This window comes from Populus trichocarpa, chromosome 17 (assembly GCF_000002775.5).
Source record: "Populus trichocarpa isolate Nisqually-1 chromosome 17, P.trichocarpa_v4.1, whole genome shotgun sequence".
In the NCBI taxonomy this organism is placed as follows: Eukaryota; Viridiplantae; Streptophyta; class Magnoliopsida; order Malpighiales; family Salicaceae; genus Populus; species Populus trichocarpa.
This window is the reverse complement of record NC_037301.2, coordinates 10892798-10915133: the sequence shown is the minus strand read 5'-3', so window position 1 is coordinate 10915133 and position 22336 is coordinate 10892798. Positions and strand designations below refer to the sequence as shown.

The 22336-nt window shown below is 36.0% G+C and overlaps 1 protein-coding gene across 1 annotated transcript in view; it reads right to left on the bottom strand.

Annotated features, from left to right (window-relative positions):
• The window catches only part of LOC18107324 (putative receptor-like protein kinase At5g39000), a 54211-nt gene extending 38137 nt beyond the window's left edge, over window positions 1-16074 (bottom strand). The window contains exon 1 of the mRNA XM_024589401.2: window positions 13042-16074. Within this exon, the coding sequence (XP_024445169.1) occupies window positions 13266-15962 (2697 nt within the window). The 5' untranslated portion in view covers window positions 15963-16074 and the 3' untranslated portion in view covers window positions 13042-13265. The remainder of the gene's footprint in view (window positions 1-13041) is intronic.
• Window positions 16075-22336: the final 6262 nt, after the last annotated feature.

Genomic DNA, 22336 nt, shown 5'->3' with positions numbered 1-22336 from the left:
CAATTTTTGTTTTTATATTTTTTTTAAATAATTTTTTATTTCAATTTAATTTTATGACATTAGATTGGTGGGCTGTGATCTTAGTGATTTTTTTCATTTTTTTTTATATGAGGTTGACCTGAGTCACGACTTAGTCAAGTTAACTCGAATGGACTCAATTATTTTCTTGGCATTTTGTTTATTGCTGGGCTGTCCCAAATTCTTTTATTTGTCATATATATATATATATATATATATATTAGAGTCCAAAAGTAAGTTTGACATATTCATGATGAATAAAAATACAAAATTAGATTAATTAAAATATTATTAGTTTAGTTATATAAATATTACGTAAAGTTTGATGTCATTCATCCACACAAAAAAAAGAGCTAAAATCTTGGTAGAGATTAGAAATCCTTTTTTTCTTGACAGCACAAACTTTTTTCTTTTTTAAAATAAAATTCATATGAATTTATGATTCTATCCTTATAGTTAATTTTTTTTTGCTCATTAAATTTTGCTGTGTTTACTATATTGTTACTATCCTTGTAGTTCTCTCCTGCATCAACAATGCTTTGACTTGGCTAATTATTATTTTTTATTTCATATTAAGAACAAGTAGGTAGTGAAAGGGAAATTAAGAATTATGCAGAATTGAAAAAAAAAATAAAAGGTCAGTTTTTAAAATAAGATGCCCCCTCCGGCGTGAAAAATGGAATATCAAAGGCAAAATACATGTTGTAGGCAAAGTTCCAAGCCTTTGGGCCCAGTTTCATGTAAACATCTAATGCACGTTATGAGGCAACAGATAGAGTGGACCAATTGGAAATGGAAGAAGTGACCTTTGAAAGGTCGTCTGTGTTGTGTAGTAAGTGACCTTTGAAAGGTCGTCTCATCTGTGCTGTGTAGCAGTGACCTTTGAAAAGGCATCACAGACTTCCAAGTCGTTGGCGTTATGCAATCAATAATTCAACATTAAAAAAATCCGCACTTTCCAAGAAAATTATATTTCGCAAAATAATAACATTAAAGTCTTATAATGGAGGTGACGTCGCGAGGATTAAAACACAATCATGGAAGCTGGGGTTTGGCTGCCGAATGATGCCTTATATGTCGTCCAAACAGAGCAGAAGCACTAACATGAGACCATATGAATTGTATTCGCAACCGTCTTTTTTAAATAAATTAATATGATATATGCCCAAATACTAAAGTGCCTTTGATCAGACTTGGTAATTACAAAGAAACTAAAAAGAAAAGACAAAAGAAGCCCCTTACCAAGGACAATGACAATTTCAATACAAGGACACTTCAATCTTTTCACTGTCCATATGAAAAGAAATACTTGGAAGTGCCCACTTCAATCTTTTCACTGTGTGCCACTCTCTACATTATTATTTTTATTCAAAAGGGCATATTAGTCATTTTGCTATAAAAATAAAAATAAAAAGACTACTATATCCTTCTTCCAAGGCAATTTGTGCTTTGTCAATAAAGGTAAAATCATCATTTCACTATTCCAATTCACAATGACAATGAGTTTGGCTATACAATTGTCATAACCCAATTCCGGGTTATTCCTTAAAATTCACTCTTTTTTTAAAAATAAAATCAAAAAATAAAATAAATGCTGTCAACATGGAGAAAGCAGGTTGGGGAATACAACTGCAATTTTAGAGGAAATTTAAGGCCTAATTGTACCCTATTATACCCAAAAAATAGAGAATCAATGCAAATTCAAGATCAAATTAAATGATTATTGGACGCATTTGCATGAAAATTAGTCCAAGGACATAATTAAATATTTAATAGGCCAATTTGATTTAATCAGGGACCAAATTAAATTTTAATTATGTTTAAGAATTAATTTGGGTCCAATTGAAGGATTTAATTAAGTGTAGGGACTTAATTATACTTTAAATGGGTAAAATTAATTTTATTTTGGGCTTAATTGGTGAAAAATTAAGTTTGGGAGCCCAATTTGGGCTTAATTGAGAAAATTAGAATTTTAAGAGACCAAATTTAATTTTTATCAAGTTAATTGATTCAAATCAATGGCAAAATCTATAGAAAATCAAAGTTTTGGGGTCAATTAGGGGGTCAAATTGAAGAATTTCACAGCCAATGACCAATCCGCAAAAGGAGCCGAACTATAGGGGCTTAATTGACAAAAACCTGGGGTGAAATTGAAGAAATTTAAAGTTTGATGGTCAATTAGAGGCCAAATCGCATAAATCCAAGATCAAGGATCACATTAAAAAAAAAAGCGCTTAAATACAGGGCTTCTGTTGAAGTTTGTCCGGGGGCAAAATTGCACAAAATTTGAAGTTTGAAGCCAATTAGGGGTGTAGATGAGATATGTAAACCCCCGCATAAACATAGGATCGTAGAAAAAAAAAGGAGAATATTATTATTTCGAGAACGTTGCCTACGGGCAGGAAAAATATTATCTTGAAAATATTGCCTAAGGCCAGGGAAAAAAATAAAAATAAAAACTATTTCCATGGGAATGATTGATAAGATTAGCTTCGGCTAATGACATTCGAGTTGGGATGACCGCGAATGATTGATAAGATAAGCTTCGATTAATGACATTTGAGTTGGGATGATCTGGAATGATTGATAAGATTAGCTTCGGCTAATGACATCCAAATTGGGATGACTGAGAATGATTGATAAGTTTAGCCTTAACTAATTATATTCGTGTTAGGATGGCCGAGAATGATTGATAAGATTAGATTCGGCTAATGACAACTAAATTTGGATGACCGGGAATGATTGATAAGATTAACCTCGACTAATTATATTCGTGTTAGGATGACCAAGAATGAATCATAAGAGTAGGATGACCAAGAATGATTCATAAGAGTAGCTTTACATTCGTGTTGGGATGATTGGGAATAATTGATGAGATTAGTTTGATTAAAAATAATACTCATATTGAAATGACCGGGTCTAAATTACGTAGTCAACTCCAGGCAAAGAGTTTAACTGATATAAATGAGTATCCAATTACAAAAAATGAAGAATGTCTAAAATGATTCACGATGATCACCAGAAATTGGTTTTGAAAAATTAATGATTTCCTATAGAATATGAGGATTTGGATATATGTTAATTATATGCATGGCTTTAAAAATTTAGATCTTATTTCTTGTGTTTTGTATGCTTATATAAATTAATGTTGTAACAGGACCTTCTCGCACCTAAGACGCCTAATAATCTTCCAGGGCATTACTTTTACTAAAATTATGTAATATAAGCTAATTGATAGTAGTAATAGCAATAATTCGTTACATGTAGAAACTTGTAAAAATAAATGGAATTTACAATGCATGTCATGTATATTATACCTGTTTTATAAAGACAGTGTACTTAATTTAATTTGTATATGTATTCATCGAGAAAGACCTTTCCGTAGTTAATCTTTAACGTGCTTCTTATCCATAAATATTAATCATGCAAATGTGAGTAATTAATTGTGTGTGATGGTTGATGAGATACAATAGAAAGAATAATTAGTGCGATGAAATTACAATCTAGGATAATTGGATCGGGAATTGCTACGACGGGTGTTGTATGAAAAGATGATTATGAAGGGTTAATGTATATTCAATGATTAATATCGATACTTGGGACGTCAAAATAAGAAAAGGAACTCTGCCGAAACTATGGTAAAACAGTGATAATTTGATATATTACTAGAATTAGAAATACATCAAGATCTAACCATTTGACAGTTTCTGGGATGGATCGGTTGACCGTTACACCGACACACAAAAAAAAATTGCCCAAATTTTTAAGTACCAAACCGTAGGAATTAATTATAAATGCTTACGAAATCATCAGGCGTTACAAGATAAAACAAAAATCGAAGGACCAAATTGAAAAAGGTCAAAACGACACTGTTTTAATGTTATTATTTATCTTCTTAAAGTTTTTCCACCGAAAAACTGCTTTGGTTACCTACTTTACAGGTGTATTTAATGCATCTAACCTTCATCAAATTTGGCAAAATGTGCACGAACTAATCACTTGACATCCCTCTACGCCTCGGTATGGTCCTCACCGACTCATTGGCAACACAGAGGACGTGTCAGCTGCCCAAATAGGCCAACTCAGACAGCCATGCACTGTCAAATTTGACAGTTCATGGTGTCTACTTTGAACCAACAGTTGAGATCCTTCCCACCAGAATCAAGGGCCGAAAGTTTTTCTCAGTGAAGACAAGATTACCCTCTTCTAACCCCTATAAATATGGGTGGATTTTATGGCCTGACCATGAAGAAAATCGGGTCAAAAAATAAAAATAAAAAAACTAGCCATCCCCCTGTTTCCATTACTCTTCTCTCCCCGTCAGCCTTCTGCGGCTCTCTCCACCTCTTCCACAGCTGCCTTCTCCGAAGAGAATACCAACAACCCCAACCTATACACCCCCATGAACACCAACTCCTCCCTTAGAGATCGTTATCTCCCACAAAAGTGAACAGTGACACCGTTGCAAACTTCTTCCTGCACCACAGCAACCCAACCACCAACACCTTTGGCCACCACCACTATCACCGCCGACTTGATCACCATCCTCTCCACCACACTTCTCCCTCTCCACCGATTGCTTCTCCCTCTTCCTCCACAGCGGTAGCAGCTTCAACAGCCCATCAACACCACCATTTTCATTTTCTTCCTTCTTCAGCACCGACAAAAACAACATCAGCGCGGAATCCTCCACAGACGCCGCCACCAACTTCAGGTCGACCACCCAGACCAGCATCTCCTCCCTAGCCTGGGTAGCCTCTTGCTCCCCTTCCCCTTCTTCCTTTTCTTCCTTTTCTTCTTCTTCTCCTTGCAGAGTTCTACTGTTTTGAACAGTAGAATGTGAATTATAATTCATGTCCACTGTTCTAGTGGACTTTGGGCTGGGTCAATTCTGGCCCAGCCAATTGGTTGGGCCGGTCCCGTCCCAGACCAAAAAATAAAAAAGAGACGTTGGGCCGAGATCAGCCCAACCCCTTCTTGGGCTGAGCCCGACCCAGTTGATGGGCCGACCTAGCCCACACATTTAATGTTATATTATATTATTTTTTTGCATAAAAAAACAAAAAAATCCAAAAAAAATCCAAAAATCCTTAAAAAATTTAGATTTTTCTGCATGTTTTTCTACCAATTTTGCTTAATATTGGGTTGTATTTTTACACTGTAAAATACAAACCCGGTATTCTCTGAAATATTTCCATTAAATTAGTTTTCCTTTTAAAAAAACAAAAAAAAATATTTTATTTCCATGTATATGGCCAAATCCTAAAACTTTTCCAAGCATATTTTCATTAAAAAAATTGCATCTTTATCATGTTTTGAAAATCCAAAAAAAAAATGGATATCATAACCAATTTATGATCATCCATTAGGGTTTGACCAAAATATCAAAAACCTTTTTCCAATTTTTTTAGGGTCTAGATGTAGACTTTAATATATGTGGGGTGTAAAATTACATGATAAAGTATACCCTCATGTACTAAAGATACAAGGTGTAAATAAATACGATGGTAAAATTCAGATTTTAGAATGGTTAGGATTTAATCCGATAAGGTAGAGACTCTCTTATGAAGAGAGATATGTCTTGAACCTTAGAAAAAACTAACGAATAGAAACCTGATCTAGAAAAACAATCAAATAACAATGCAGCTTACCTTAGGTAGGGTGCACTGAGGGTGATTTGTCTTCCCCTTTTACAACCAATCCCCTACACAGACTCTCGTATACCATAGGTTCCTAGTGACAATAATACTAGGTGGCGACTCTTGAACATTAATCATAATTTTATGATTAAATCCAAAAACCTTTCCAATACAACACTTCATCAGGGAGGCACGACATAAAGCCTCGTCGTCGTTGCGCACCTTGCGACAACAATAATAAATCCATAGTAAAAATGGGAGCTCTTTTAGTCTCTTTTAATCTTTGAACATCATTGTCTTCAGTTCACTGATTCATCATTTAATTATCTTTCATTGCCTCATAGCTGATTTGATTACTGCTTATTTTTCCTTTTCAGGGTCCATTGTATTGCCCCCAACTGCTCAACGTTTCAAGGAGTGTCGAGGACTTCAATGTCATTTCTATCAAGGATTTCACAGACTCAATCGATGTTCTTTTGTGTCCGATAATCTTCCTTGTTTTGGTATTAACTCTCATTTTTCAAAGATCATGTCTGTTCAAAGTCTAGTTTGTTGAAATGAAATCAAAGATGTCCTTTTTTGAAAAGACCTTTTGAAAATCAAGCTTTTTTTATTAAAGACCCAACACACGTTATTCGAAATATACAGTCCTTTGAATGTCATGTATTTTGAAAACAGAAATTGACCCGTTGTAAGACTAAAATGGCTTTTTTCTTTTCTTTTTTTCATGGTTCTTTGTATCCATTTTAGACTCTGATTTGGGTATATCTTTTGATGGTGTGTGATGAGGTGACCTTTTATGGATTTCAAGAAACAAGATGTTCAATTCAACACTTGAGGCTTTATCAAGAAAGATTGTTTCTTTTTCTTAGCACCAATTTTATCAACATGCATAATAATTAGTAGCTTGATTCATGAAGTCCCGACTCTTATGGAAAAGCTCTTCAAGTTTTGAGAGCGTCATTTATCGGTTCAAATTGTTTGCTTGATTAAAAAGAGCTTTTAAAATCACGTAATGCAAGCTATGGTTCATGGCTATGAAAGAAAGGAATTTTGCAGGCTCAAAAGGTGTTTGAGGGTTTCAAAGACCTAGGATCAACATCAACTATTCATCAACTCTTTTTCTATTGTTGTCTTTGTAGAGGAAACCACATATAACCTTGTTAACCTCAAAGATCAGATTTCTCTTAACATAAGTCATAATGCAAATCCACCTTTCCTTGATGAATAACCAACCTTAATCATCTGATAACATCAGAGGCTTTATAATGGATACCAAAAGTCACGTTTATAGCTTAGTCTTTTTTCTGGTATTGACTTTTGTTGTGCCTTTCTTTGATTGAAATTTCTTTTGCTCTTCATAGACTTGATAGGTGTTCTCCTTCCTTTATCTTTGACTTGCCTTTAAGTGAAGGCAATTTCAACTTCTTCTTCTTTTTTTTTTGCTTTCTCATAGCCTTCCTCAAAATTTTCTTATATGCCCCCAGTCTATGTGTTTTCTTTTAGCCCTCTCTCAATCATTGGACTTTTGTTCTAAGCCTTCTCCTTTATCCATTAATTATATCAATGTCTTCAAAATATCTCTCATTCGCCCCCAGTGTGGGGTGCGATCCTAGTCAGGGTTTTTATGAAAAGAATATTCTATCCAGCTCAAAATGGGACTACAAGGGATATAATCTTTAGAAAGTGAAGGGATAACAAAAATGGCCTTTTCTCATTTCAAGCAAGGACAATTAGAACCGATAAATTTTGACCTCGTCCAGTGTAATGATTAGGATTTGTAAGAATCATGATTCACAAGTCCATAACTACCGAATCCACTACATGTCATTATGCATACTGCTAAAACTTAGCTACATGATGTGTGGTTTGGTTTCATGTAAGGGCTCAAAATTTGTTTGGTCACCTCATGTCATTTCAACAAGCATCGAGTCATTTCTGTAATCAAAACACTTTTAAATCTTCAGGATTGATTAATTTTTATCGCATGTTGGAGTTTGATCAAAATATTTTGTCAGAATGAAATGCTAAACATCTGTTGATTTCAAAACAACAAAGAGACAAAGACAAGACATGTTTCGTTAAATGATGAGATGTGATCCCAAAACAAAATGCAAAATTCCATAACAATATGATTGACAATTCATCGTCATTCTTGAATCAGCTTTTCTGGCAATATCTGTGTTTTGCCAAGCATTTTCGATCACATGTCATTCTGAAGATGTTCGGGGGACAATATAGCCAATGACACCCTCCTTCACAGACTCCACTCGTCTCTTGCTCACCAACTTCCAGACTCGTTTCTTGAAATTCTTGCATTTGTTCAATTGAAATGGCCGATGACCCTACCATGACATCACATATCTTGTCTGGATTATACCACATAGAAAACGGTAGTTGCATGGGATTTGTCAGAGTCAGGAAAAAGTCTGGAATCTAGTAGATGCTGGTAAATAAACTCACATGGAAAAAGAATGTCTATCTTCAGCAAAGACATTGGAGTAGTCGATGATACAACGAGACTTGGCTAGACCACATAATTAAGGTTTCCCACCGTCAGAGTCTTCTTTTGATGCATCTCTCATCATTGTTTTGGAATCCTAGGCAGAACCTTCAATCTTTCCCATCTTGATAGCTTGTTTAATTTTTTTGGCAATCCACACAACTTCATGTCAATCTTCCAATGTTGTTGTTGTTGTTGTTGTTGTTGTTGTTGTTTTAGGATTGCTGGAAACCTCTCAATAGCTAGGTAATCTTGGCAGCGCACAAAAACAAAAATGTGGGGAATCACACATTGTCAGATTTGGAAGAGAACCTGATGAATCGAAAACTCTTCTATTTCCTCTTTGATTTCTCAATGACGGTGCAACAAATAGCCCCCTGTAAAGGGATTTCTGTTGAAGTTTCAGTCTTCTTCATGTTGTTTAGTCCAAGTTTGTCTTTTCTCCCTACTTCTGTATTTCAATGCTGACACTGGTGGGAGAAGATTATAGATAATCTGAAACTACTACATCCCCTCTTGGATTCCTCACTTGCAAATCCACAAACAAAATTTTACAGAGAGAGCTCTGCCACATAGAAGTTTGATGTATGCTCATGTTTTTCAGACCAAGTCTTGCTCTTCAACCTTCTACAATGTCTTCGTGTTGAAACTAATGAGAGAAATGTTTATAGCATATGCAACTAATAAATCTCCTCTTGCATTCCCAACTTGCAGAGCCATAAACAGATTTTTATAGGGAGAGCTCTGTCACGTTAAAGTTCAGTGTCTAACCATGTTTTTTTTTTTCAAACCAACATCTTGTGCCGCTGAACTGGAATTGAGCTCATAGTTGGGGTAACTTCAAAAAAGACTAATGCACCATGCACAGAAGGCTAGCAGCTATTGGGTGCCATTGGAAGATGTGGAGGCGATGCACAATTAACAGTGCAGTTGAACCAGAAAGGAGATCATCTTTAATTGATGACTGAAGGTGTTGTTGTTGCTATTTAGGACTGAAATGAAGGAAAAGACAGAGCGTCGATGTTGTGGCCACTACTGGTAGAATGCTGACAAGAAAAGCCAATCATTTTTTTTGTGTCCCGTAGACTAACGGTGTTCCCACGGAAGGTTGTGCATGCATTCTTTTTTCTTAGAGCTCAGCGCTTGTTCAAGCAGATGTGAATCTAGCTACTTCACCTTCGATGCTCCAATTTTCTTTTGACAATAAACCTTTGTCTAACCTCTTTCTTCATTTTCCCTCATATTTTCCAATTAGGTGTAACACATCTCATGTGGGGGAACCTACTTTTCAGCCCGGTACATGCATGGTAAATGTATGAACATGTAATCTATATGAGGAACTCGCCCTTCGAGGGGTGACATATGATCGCAACTCTTGCATGATGAAACAAGAATCTTGATTCTTGCACAAACTCTACAATGAAAATTTTCTGAGCGACGGTCATTGTGTCACCCACAAGCCTTGAGTTCAAGATGCTTCAAGAAGGGCTTGCTCGGATGCAAGACAATGTGTACAAAGCATACATCCTAAAGGCAGGTTCTAATCTTTTTACGTGAGGCAAATGGTAGGTTTACTACTTGGTCTCTAAAAAGGGTCTCTCGTTGTCCCAGTGATCACCCTCTTGAAGGCAATATAGGGGCCCAGCAAGCAATGAGATGGCACGTGTACCAACTGTTACCAGTCTAAACACTCAACGAAGAGTTGGGGTTTACACAAACTTAAACATTGACTAAAAGTCATAAGGTAAGCTGCTAGTCCCCCTCCTAACCTGAAGCTTGTATGTGCTTTAAAAAATTACAATATGTGATGCATGAAACAATTCTATACAATGCAAGGATAAAAAAAAAAAATAAGACAATGCAAAAAACTTAAACACATCAAAAACACAAAGCTTAGTCCAATAATGTCAGAAAAAATACATTCCCCAGTGGAGTCGCCATTCTGTCGCACGTGAACCGCGCGGCGTCCGGTTTTGGCGATTTTTCATCTCGTTTGTTTGCTTTGATTTGATTCATTGGGAGTCGCCACCTAGTATTTAATTGAGGGCTACTAGGAAACCCTGGTGCACTAGTCTTGTCAGAGATTCATGAGTAAGGGACTGGTTGTGGTTAGATAAGGTATTAGCACCCCTAACGCACCCTACCTGAGGTAAGTTGCTTCGTGGCTTTGATGTGTTAAAGAAGTTTTAAAAATTTCGTTCTTTCATCGATTATTAGAAATACGACTTACGTGTAAGTTCATAATCTTTAACCGTGAGCAAATCAAAATATTAAATTCTTCTTTATTCTTTGTAATTTTATCATAAAAAAAACATTCATAAACAAAATACAAACAACACATCCGCTTTCACTATACTTTTCTTTTTTTTCTTTTTTTTTTCTTTTTTTTTTTACATCCACACTACAAATTATAAAAATTCAAAACTAAATAAGAATTACATTAAACAATTTAAAATTTACAAAGAGCCCCTAAAACTCCAGAAATTGCAGGTAGGGCCGTCTGCACCACCAGAATCTCGGAATATGCTCCAGGGACCAATCTGTAATTTTCCAAAGTTTGGGGACTAAACTGTAATTTTCACAAATTGAGGGACCAAATTGAATTTTCATCATCTTCAACCTCAAACCCAGAATTTTCACAGATTACCTACTGTTCTTTCCAGATTTCTAACTCAAAATTCACCATTTACACAAATCATAACTCAAAATCATTATCTTCACCTACAATCTTCCATAATCAACTAAATAATCAATTACTCACAACAATCAACCCATAACATTCAAATTAATTCATCAATCAACCCAAAACACAATCTTCAAAACATTAACATTTATCAAAACAGAAATTTAAAGCTCAAAGAACACACATTATACATTTAACAACCTAAATCTTACCTTTAAACTTATTTTCTTCAACTCCTTTCTATTTCCCTTCTAATTTCCCTCTTTTCTCTTCTTCTTCTTCCCCTTTTCTTCTCTTCTCCCGTCAGTTTTTTTTCATTCTTAATTTCAGATCTCTCTCTCTTTTTTTTTTTACTTCCTATTTATAATTATCATCTCTTTATTCAATTACTACTATACCCTTCATTCATTTATTCCTATATCTAAGCCTTCAAGGGCTTTGTAGCCTTTTCCTATCTCTTTTAATTCAAAATATTACAATTATGGGGTGTGTGCCCAACACCAGCTGGGCGTACGCCCTACATGGGTGTACACCCATTGGGGTGCATTGGGTGTAAATGCACTGGGCAGAATTGCCCGAGCCCATGTTCTTGGTCTGTGATAGCCTGAGCTCGTGTTTCTTGGGTGTTTTTTGAGTTTTTTTTCTCTTTTAGAGGATTTTTTTGGATCAATTTTGGGGAATTTTTTAGATTCATTTTATTTGTATCATCAGATTCTATTATCAATTTAAAATTTTTGAAGTGATAGATTAAGAATATAATTTGTATATAAGTTCCTCATTTTCCATTCCTAACCCAACAACACATCTTGATACACTAAACTGAGCTAAACCTTCAAATAGGGGACTAAATTTTATTGAAAGTTTACCCTTTCACAATATCTAACACTAAGCAATGAATAGCTTCTACAAGGAGGATTTTTTAGGAAAAATTATTTATTTTCTTATTTATTTTTAATTTTTTTTCTATTTAGTGTAAGAAGTTAAATTTTATGTTTAATATTTTTATTTTTCCTAGTTTATTTAGAATTTTTCTACTTTTTTATTTTCAGGTTTTCTAATTTGTTTAAGTTAGTTTTTATGCTTATTTAAGGAGTTGTAAATCTCTTAGTGAGGAAGACTATATGAACATAAAATATTCAGTAATAAAATTATAAATTAGGATTATGTGAGACAATTTTATTTGGCTTCAATTATGTCTTTATAGCTTATTGTTTTTTTGTTTGTGTTTCTTGTTAGTTGATATTAGAGTCTAACGATACCAATGGTTATTTGCTTGCTATGTGCTCAAATAACCATGACCGGAAGAAGTAGTAGAATAAGACATGCTCGTATAAGAGGGGATGAAGAGGTTCCCCTTGAGAAAAAGATGATCAAAAGATGGTGATAGAAGACATGCAAAGACAAATTGCAAAATTAAAAAGAGATTTTCAGATGATATAAGACATGTAAAAACAAATTGCAAAATTAAAAAGAGATTTTCAGATGATATAAGACATGTAAAAACAAATTGCAAAATTAACCCATTAGTTGGCGGAGGTAAGGAGCATAGGGTATCTTGAGAAGAGTAATCATGGATCTATGGTTAATTTTGAGAACCTATTTGAGACGTAAGCACAAAGAAAATAATATTTGATCGGGATGATTATGACATTGAAACAAATTTTTTTGAAAATTCTAGTTTTTTTATGGAGTAGAATCAAACACCAAAATTTGACGAGGATGATGAAAATGACGGTAAAGGAGAAGATTTGAATGCAAAATTTTTATTTAGTGATCTCCACGAGAAGAGAACAAAATTAGATGCGGTTGTGAACCATGCCGTGAAGGATGTGTGTTTAAGAAAAAATTTAGAATTAATGAGGTGAAAGCTGATGCTATTGCAATTCAGCTCATGAAAGACTTTGAAGTCGTTGGCAGTATCCAATCGAATATTATAGACTTCGTCTAAGGCAGTTTACAAAGAAAGTACCATAAGACATGATTATAATAAAAAGTCGTTGGCAGTATCCAATTGAATATTGTAGACTTCGTCTAAGGTAGTTTACAAATAAAGTATCCTTAAGCCATGATTATAATAAAAAGTCTATATTTCATGAAAAAAAGAAAAGAAAAACACTACAAAGCTGAGAAAGGCAGACAATATCGATATCTATGAGCAATGCAAACCCTTAATAGTCTGAATTAATGTGTTTCTACACCATCAGTTGCTTGGGACTGACCGCATGCTAACCTTAAGTTTGCATAACATCAAGCTACAACAATATAATGGATATATGCAAAACACAAGCTCAGGATTTTACAGTGGCACCAGTTCCACTTATAACAAATTGAAGCTACTATTTATATATATAGATATGATCTAATGCTAGCAAGCTGCGAATCATATATTTTAAGCAGCCCATATTGAGAAATGATTTCAATCTCATCTTGCCTTTGGGTCAATTATTTCAGAAAACACACCCCTTGCTCTTTGATCTGGATCACTTTGAGTGATACTTTCATGAGTGCTAACTGTGCTCCTTGAATGTGACTCGGCTCCACTAAACATGTCATCGTCATCAGTGGTCATGACATCTCGATGTGGTGATAATGAGCTTTTATTTTCCATATTGATCCCATCTACACTGTTGCCATTTTTCTCAGCACTTTGTTGAAGCTGCAATGCAAATTCAAGGCCCCAAACGACATCACCCATTTTTGGGCGTTCAATTCCTTGAACATGTAAGCAACTGTTAGCAATCTCTGCAAACTTATTTAAAGAGACAGGGGCAACCTCGCCCTTTAAATGTGGATCCACGATCTGATCAAGGGTTCCTCTATGGTAACACTTTCTTGCCCAGTCAGCTAAGCTTGCTTGATCTTTCGGTGAACTTGGAATTACTGGTGGCCTTGCACATAGCACCTCAAACAAAACCACACCGAATGAATAAACATCAGATTTCTCTGTTAGGTGTTGCCTACGGTAGTACTGTGGATCCACATATCCAATGCTACCTCTAACTACAGTGCTAACATGGGTTTGGGATGTACTAGTGGGACCCAATCTGGACAGCCCAAAATCTGAAACCTTAGCCACCCAATTCTCATCTAACAATATGTTTGTTGACTTCACATCACGGTGAATGATTGTGTGCTTTGCTCCTGAATGAAGATAATGCAACCCTTTTGCAGCACCAATGCATATTTCTAGCCTTTGCTTCCATGGAAGAGGAGAGCTCTTTGTTTTGTATAGATGTTCTCTAAGAGTGCCTCTTGACATGTAATCGTATACAAGGATCATCTCGCCATGATCATCACAGTATCCAATCAGTGACACTAGATGGAGGTGGCGAAGATTGGATAACATCTCAATCTCTGTCTGGAACTCACGTGTCCCTTGCTTTGATGATGAATCTAGTCGTTTGATGGCTACTGCGATGAAACCGTATTCAATGTATCCTTTATACACAGTACCAAACCCCCCTGAACCAATAATATTTTGATCATCAAAGTTTCCTGTTGCTTCGTTGATTTCGAAAAAAGTAAACCGTCGGCAAAGATCAGTAGGTAGTGATGGAGAGATTGTAGTCGTGGACCTAGATGTTTGTGATATTAGAGTCCAGGAGGATTTTTCCTCACTCTTGCTAGGGTCCTTGACTCGCTTCTGCTTGAAAGCAAAGAAATAAAGAATAAGAGAGCAAGCAAATACTGCACCTATGGAACCTCCAACGATGCCTATAACCGTAAGTATTGATGATCTTTTGCCCGTTCTTCTCTCTTTTAGACTTGGATGTTGTTCTGCTGGTGGAGGAGCCACTGTTGGCTCAGGGTTGAATCCTGCTAGATTTCCATCTGTTCTATTCAGCTTGAATATTTCCAAGCCATTCAAGATTGCATCAGCACAAGTAGGTTTCAGTTCCATGTTAGGGTGTAGTTCGAGCCACAAGTCCTGCTTGCTCTGGCTCCCTTGAGGGACCTGCACGATGTAGTCTTTGTAAACTGGAATGCCGTTGCCACCGCTCATATGGATCACATCTGCATCATGCTCTGCTGTTTGATTGTTGATGAATATTAAAAATACCTGTTGATTTTCATTTTTGATCTCCATCCGAGTCTCACAAAAGTGGAGCCTAAGGAGATAATGGAAACCAGCATCAACTGGGAAGATCCAGGTGAGATTGTAATTCAGGTTAAGATGTGGTTCAGGACCCATTGAACGCATAGTACTATATACCATAACAGGTGCGGAGTAATTTGGCGTTTTGGTTGTGTACTTTATCTTAACGCCTGGGAGATATGGAGTGTTTCCAGTTTGTCCACCAGGGAGATACTCTGAATCTTGATGCCATGTCCTGTACATGCCAGTATCTCCTGTGCTGCCGATATCTTTCCCCCCAACATTCAGTCGATAAACTGTCTCAAGCACAGTTGTGTTATCCAGATAGAAGAAGAGATCGGTGCCCACATAGGTCAGTGGATTATCATTGCCACGAGCATAGAAGCTGTCTGGCATGGAAACGATTTCGATACCATTAATGAAGGCAAAAGATGCTGGAGACGGAATGAAGGTTAATTCAAGCTTCTGGTTGTCCCACACGGTGATGATGAACTCTTTGGTGAAGGAGTCCACTGGAGGTATTATAGCAGAAACTGTAAGAGAGGCACTAAAGTTGTTTAGTAGCTCGTAGTCATTGGCACTAAGCGAGAAATAGGATGTGGATATATCAAGATTTGAGTAAGAAGCTGGATAAAAGTAGAGACGCACAAATTTTGGGCCAGGCAAGACTGGAAATGTGTAAGTGAATTTAGAGTGAAAAATACGGGCTGTCATGTATGGGACTTGGTTGACAGAGGGGTCTTGATTGGAGGCTGCAAACACAGATGAGGTTTCTGGGGGGTTAGAGGCAGCAAACTTAGACTGGGAATCACCATCCCAACTGCGACCATCTGGAGATGACAAATTAGAGGATGCACCACAGTTAAGGAGTATTAGATCAGTGGGGCTGTATGGCAGCAAGTAATCTGTAGTAGCAGTAACGTAGAGGAAGAGATGGAGGGGAGGGAGAAGGTAGAGAGCGATGAAGATGGACATTATGCTATTTCTTTTGTGGAATAAATTGGAGTAAGAAAACCTATGCATTAAATGCAAAGATTTTGATTTAAGGGAAGATGATCAATGGTGTTTTTGTCTCCATACAGTAGCATATTTGCTCAAGTTGAGAATAATCCAATAATATATTTGAAGCCCAGCGGAGAAGAAAATTCGACGATATGGCTAATGGGACATATTGGTCGCTGTACTCGGTCAGCTTTGGATGGCTGCTTTCCATTGTGTGGTTCTTAAAGACGCCATGAATAGTCTAATTTCAACACACTAGTTGCCATTTTTTTTATATTAGTAATGACTTGAAAGTACTCGGTTTCTATGCAACTTATTTTGCTTTTTCTTTTTTCCTTAACATGTTAATTGTTGGATTAAGGCCCCGTTTGTTTGCAAGAAAGTGAATTCCTTTGGGAAAGTGAATTCCGGGGAAAGTGAATTCCTGGAAAGTGAATTCCAGGAAAGTATTTTCCAATGTTTGGTAGTGTTATGGAAAATAAACTGGAAAACACTTTCCAGTGTTTGGTTATGTTATGGAAAATGAACTGGAAAATAATTTAATAATGAATTAATTTTTTTTTCAAGTTTATCTAATATATATAAAATATTTAATCACTTACAATAAAAAAAAATGAAATCTAAAAAGTATAATGATGATTTTTTTTATTATATCCTATATTCATACATAAGCTTATGAAATATTTCTACAAAAAGCCTATTAATATATTTTTTTCAATTATAAAAGCTTAAAATAAGTTTTTTTTTCATATGAAGAAAGACAAATTAGTTTTCTACAAAAAATTATGCTGAAAGAAGCGGACAATAATTCTCTATTTTTCCTGTTATATTCATTTCTCATTTCCCCTGTTATAACCGGTTTGTATAATTTCCCAATTGGACTGTTCCATTCCCCTCCCATTCCCCGTGTTATTCATTACACATTTTCCCTTCAACAATTCACTGTTCCCATTCCCCTCCCAATCCCCTCCCCTCTCGGTCCCAGTTCCCCCAATTCCCCTGCTCCCATCCCCCCCCCCCTCATTCCCCTCCCAATGGAAGGCAACCATTTTCTTCTTCCCCACAGCAGTGGGCAGAGACCCACGGTCTCCTGTCCCTCTTCCTTCCCCTGGAAGACAAGCCACCACCTTCCCCTACTTTTGGCCTTGGGGACCAAAACCAGAGAAACCCCTGGCTGAAGGGGGTCCTGATTTTCAGTTTCTTCTCCCTTCAGCCGGGCAAGTCTTCCTCTCCCTCACTCAAAAAGCCAACACTCCCCCCACCGTCTCTGCTCACTCTTTGGCCAAAACACAGAAGGAACCCAAACAGCTCCCCCCACAAGGACTTCCCCTATGCCTCTCTCCCTCTCGACCGCTCCTTTTTCTCCAGCCAGAACCGCCGCTGGAACCTTTCCCCCCTCTGGCCTGATTTTTGTTTCTTCTTCCTCCCCCCGGATGTATTGATTTCCAGCCCCATCTCCGGCCACTACACTTCTCTTCCATGTTAACAGAAATCGCCCCCCCTCCCCCCCCCCACCGTTTTGCCTCTCTCTGTCACAGTTATCTCTCCCACCCTCCCCCCACCGTTTTGCCTCTCTCTGTCACAGCAATATCATCAACGACAACACTCTTGAGCTCAAAAAATCTGAGCCTGAAGCTCCATCTAAATCATTCCCCTTTATCTCGCTTGCCCTCTTCCCTTTTCCGCTCAAAATCAAACACCCACTTCCCTTCTCTCCTACCACGTAACAACAGCACTCACAACCAGAAATCCCAAATCCACACTCCAATAATGGCTTCTTTCATGCCCGAGCAAGCCAGAGCCCCTCCCGCTCTTCCCTTACCCGTTCCTCCTGTCACCAAGGCACGATTTTTTGATTCATTTTTTGATTTTCATACTCCTGTAATTGATTTTTCTTTTCTTTTCTTTTTTTGCTTGCTGTGTGATCTAATGCGATGTGCAGTTTAAGATTGGGCTGTGTCAGTTATCGGTGACGGCTGATAAAGAGAGGAATATTGCAGAAAGCAGAAAATGAACGGAAGGAAAGTGTTTTCCTTTCTTTAACAAAAGGAAAACACTTTCCTTTCGTAAAGTTACTTTTTTTAATTTGACTGGAATTCAGTTTCCTTTGACCATTTTCTTATATTGCTGCCAAACATGGGAAAAGCAGGAAAGTGAATTCCAGGAATTCACTTTCCTGCAATCAAACACGGCCTAAGATCACACACACCACTTAATTTCTTGTTTGATTAATATTCTTAACGAGGTTGAATGTATTTCAGGTTGGTGTTCACCATAACAAATGCAGTAATCACATCTTCGAGATTAGGCTTCAAAAGGTGCAAAGCTTCTTTTTCCTTATGGTCACCGCCTTGTTACAATGATTGTCGCAAGTGCCTTCTTTCCAATACACACATCTTCATTAATTATAGGTTGGTCTTGCTTCAGTCTTCAATAAGAAAAATCGTTCTTATTCCTCATGATCAGTAGCCCTTTGAATCACCTCAGATCCATGAAGTCTCATTTACTCCTTTCTTTTCTTCTTCTTCAATGATGTCTTACTGATAAAATGCTCTTGTTTTTGGTTTTATATATATATAATTTTACACAGGAACTAATAGGAGGCTCAAAGGATCGACCTATTCCTTTTCGGTTCATGAGTGTGCCCTTTTGGGCTGAGCTTAAAACCAAAAATCTTCTCATCTGGTATAGTGATCGCTTACTACAAAACTTGGTGGTAATGAGAAATCTTTCTTCCCATTAATCTAAGACTAATGGATTTACCTCTCGACATACTTGGTGCCGAATAAAATCAATAGCACTAGTAAAGAAGAGGCAAGCTGTCCTCTCTTCCCTGGAGATGGCAATTTGTTCTCTCTCATCCTGTTAAGCTTGATTTCCATACATGAGGGGAAACTGAATGGAGTTCTCGGTGGATGAAAAATAATTGGAATAATAAATGAAATGAGATTGAGTTTCATTGTTCAAAACATCATGCTGAAATCACTTCAATCCTAAGGAAAACCCGAGTCCTCTACAATGAACAGGTCTAGCAGATGTTCTTATCTTGTACAAACAGGACACCATAAGCAAACCTGTGAACATTCCAAGATCTTTTTTTCAACTTCATAGCTTGCAATAGATTAATGAGGAAGCTTCGCCATTAATTAGTGCACGAGAAAGACAATCACTAGACATCGTATCGACAAAGCAATTGCTTGCTATTTTCTTCAATTATAAATCATCATAAAGTACATACAAATTTTATTGTTATACTCATCGGAAGCATGAGTAGAAAGAAAAAAGAAAGATTCAGACAGTCACCCTACACGTAGAGCAAACTGATCCACCCATCTTGGTGGAGCTCACATAGACGGACTGGTTCACCTTGCGCTTTATGGGTGGCTATTCAAATCGAAACCCACGCAGACAGATAAAGAACTGACCCCTTTGTCCCCTCTTCCTCGATCAACTACCACGTTTGCACCGATTGTAGTAAGTGCAAGGCCGAGAGTCACGATTGATCGGTTTTACACAGCTGCCATACATTTGTGCATTGCAAACTTGTTGTCGTTCTAAAGTCTTATAGTTAATATGATTACCCGGATAGGCCAGCAGTCTCTGATGCACTTCAGATTCCATAGAGAACTCCTCTTCATTACCTTCACCGATTGTGGCATTGAAAATGGGGCTCGAGTTTCTTTCAAGAAAGGCAGCTGTAGAAGTAGATGTGATCACAGAAACCAGCAGGATAGTTAAAGAGAGCCACCAGAGGAATTCAATACTTACGTTAGGCCTCATCTCTTTCTGTCTGTACCCTCTGTTACAGACTTTGAAGAGCACTAAATAGACGTCACTGCTAAGAAGGCTTCAAACTCTGGATATGGAGTGAAAGGCTAGCTTTTTTCCATTGACTTGCTTTTTTGTGAAGACATAGGTCTTCACATGACTGTGATTTTGACATTGTGCGCACTAATTGCTTACAGTTGGCAAACTGGTTGGATAATGGTCCTTGCCAATTCAATCGTTTCCTCATTGTTTGTTTGCGCCATGATAGTTGTTTTTATAATATTTTTTATTTAAAATATATTAAAATAATATCTTTTTAAAATTTATTTTTAATATCAATAACGCAAACACTCGCGTTTTCCAATGGGACATCTAATAATTGTCGGAACCATGTGCGAGTCAAGTGCATGGGCCATCAGCTGATGCTAAGTTCTGAAAAATTTGCAATTATTTTTTGATGTGATCCTGCTAACAAACACTACTAGCATTTCTTTTACTTTTATTTAATTAAATGGTAGGGTATAGCAGTTGGTACAAGGGACCATAGAAATGTTTTTTGAACTGGTGCTATTGGCATACATACCCATAAATCTATTGGCATAACATTTTGGAAATGGAATCTCAAGGTTTTTTCTTCTTTAACATGAAAGCTTTCTTTTTTCGTTTATTAATATTCATAAATTAAGAGAAAGTGTTGATTTTTCAATTGAATATATGTAAGGTATGAATTTGCTATGCGTTCAGAGCACATGAAAGACTTATTTATATTAGGCTTTTTGAACTTTAAAACTAATTAAATTCTGCTTGAAGTTGAAAATATGTCATGGATGACGTGATAACGTGCTAAGCACTTTTTGAATAATTGAAGTGGATGCAGGATGTTTTGTTAATGACGTCAATATGTGTGTGTGTGTGTGTGTGTGTGATGAAGTTGACTCATAGAAGTGAATTTAGCCTCATCAAAACTTGATATTTCGTACGAGGTTTCTTCGAGTGTTTTCTTGTATTCTGCCTTTGACCTTGATGATGCTAAGGTTTACTTGAATTCGATTTTAAGAGGTTAGAAATGTAAATTGTCTTTTTAAAGTTGGAGTTGATAGGAATTCTTGTAGCTATGGATCGTTTGTTGAGATTGTAGTCAAGCATGCAACAAGCTTGAGTTTCTCTGAATTGGACTTTGATGTCTCTCATGAGATCTGAAGAGTAACTAATATCTTTATTTACATCATGCAGTTGATAATGAAATTTCAAGATAGCATGACACACCAAAGGTAGAGATGAAATTATACAAAGAAACGGGAATTGAATTCGAAGGTATTTTCACTATAAACAATTCCAATCATTGTGTGATTTTTTATGGGAGGATTTCACTTGTAGAAGAAAAATATTTCCACCAATTGTTTGAGAATCAATTAAGTTGGTAAATTTTTGGTATAATTTTTTTTTATCAAAATGGATGAACCATAAATGATCATAGTTTTTAGAAAAAGAAAATTAAACCAAGTTCATTGATAATCAAAATAATTAGATCTTTGAGGTTAGTAGTTTCAAGAAAATCTTTCAAGGTGTAGGGACTTTGACTCAAGTCTTGAAAGGTTAAAACCTTTTAAATTTTTATTTTTGAAAAAAAAGGATTATTTACATCTTCATTATGAGTTAATGTGAACCAGAATAAACTCATAAAATTATCTTTTTTCAATAGATTTTCTATAATAAACTAAAATTGAAAGGGGAAGATATAAAAAATGATCTTATTTAGGTTTTCATTGTAAAATTATTTTTTAATTGGACAAATATGAAGATTATAGTTTCTTGACTTGGAAGGGTTAATGAGTTTTTCAGGGAAGATTTGGAGGGTAATTAACACAAGTGGAAGCACAAGCAATACACAATAACAAGTAGGGTATAAAAGTTGTTACAAGGTGCTGTTGTTGGCATACCCATAAATCTATTGGAACAATATTTTGGAAATAAAATGTCAAAGTTTTTTTTTCTTTTTTCCATTTATTAATATTCATAAATAGGGAGAGAATGTTATTTTTCAATTGAATATATATAAGGTCTGAATTTCCTATGCTTTTAGAATGCACTAGAGTGGTGGCCCGCATGACATTGTGGACCGGAACAAACATGTTTTTCAACATGAAAAAAATTCTTCAGGAGATAGTTGGGTTTAAAAAAAAATAGATAATGATGTTAAACCTTGATTAATTTTATAATATAATAAAAAATCAAGTAGCAACAACAAATAAATAAAAAATAATTACCTGTAAAGTTAGATTAACACGCGAAACTCGTGATCTGACACATATGAGATCAGGATAACCCTATAGAAATATGATACCGGTAAAAATTCATTGTTGAAAAAGGACAGAAAAAAATATCAAAGGCAATAAAATGTTGAGGGATGAAGTCAAGAAAAAAAGTTCAAATAAAAAAATAAAATAAAAATAAATCAAAAGAATAAGAATTAAATCTAACATAAAACAAAATGAACTAAAATATTGAGAGATATAATTGAAAAGAATAATTCAATTAAGAGAAAGATATAAAATATTAAGGGATGCAATTGAAAAGATAATTTAGTTAAGAGAATAATTAAAAATTAAAATCAAAATAATAGGAAT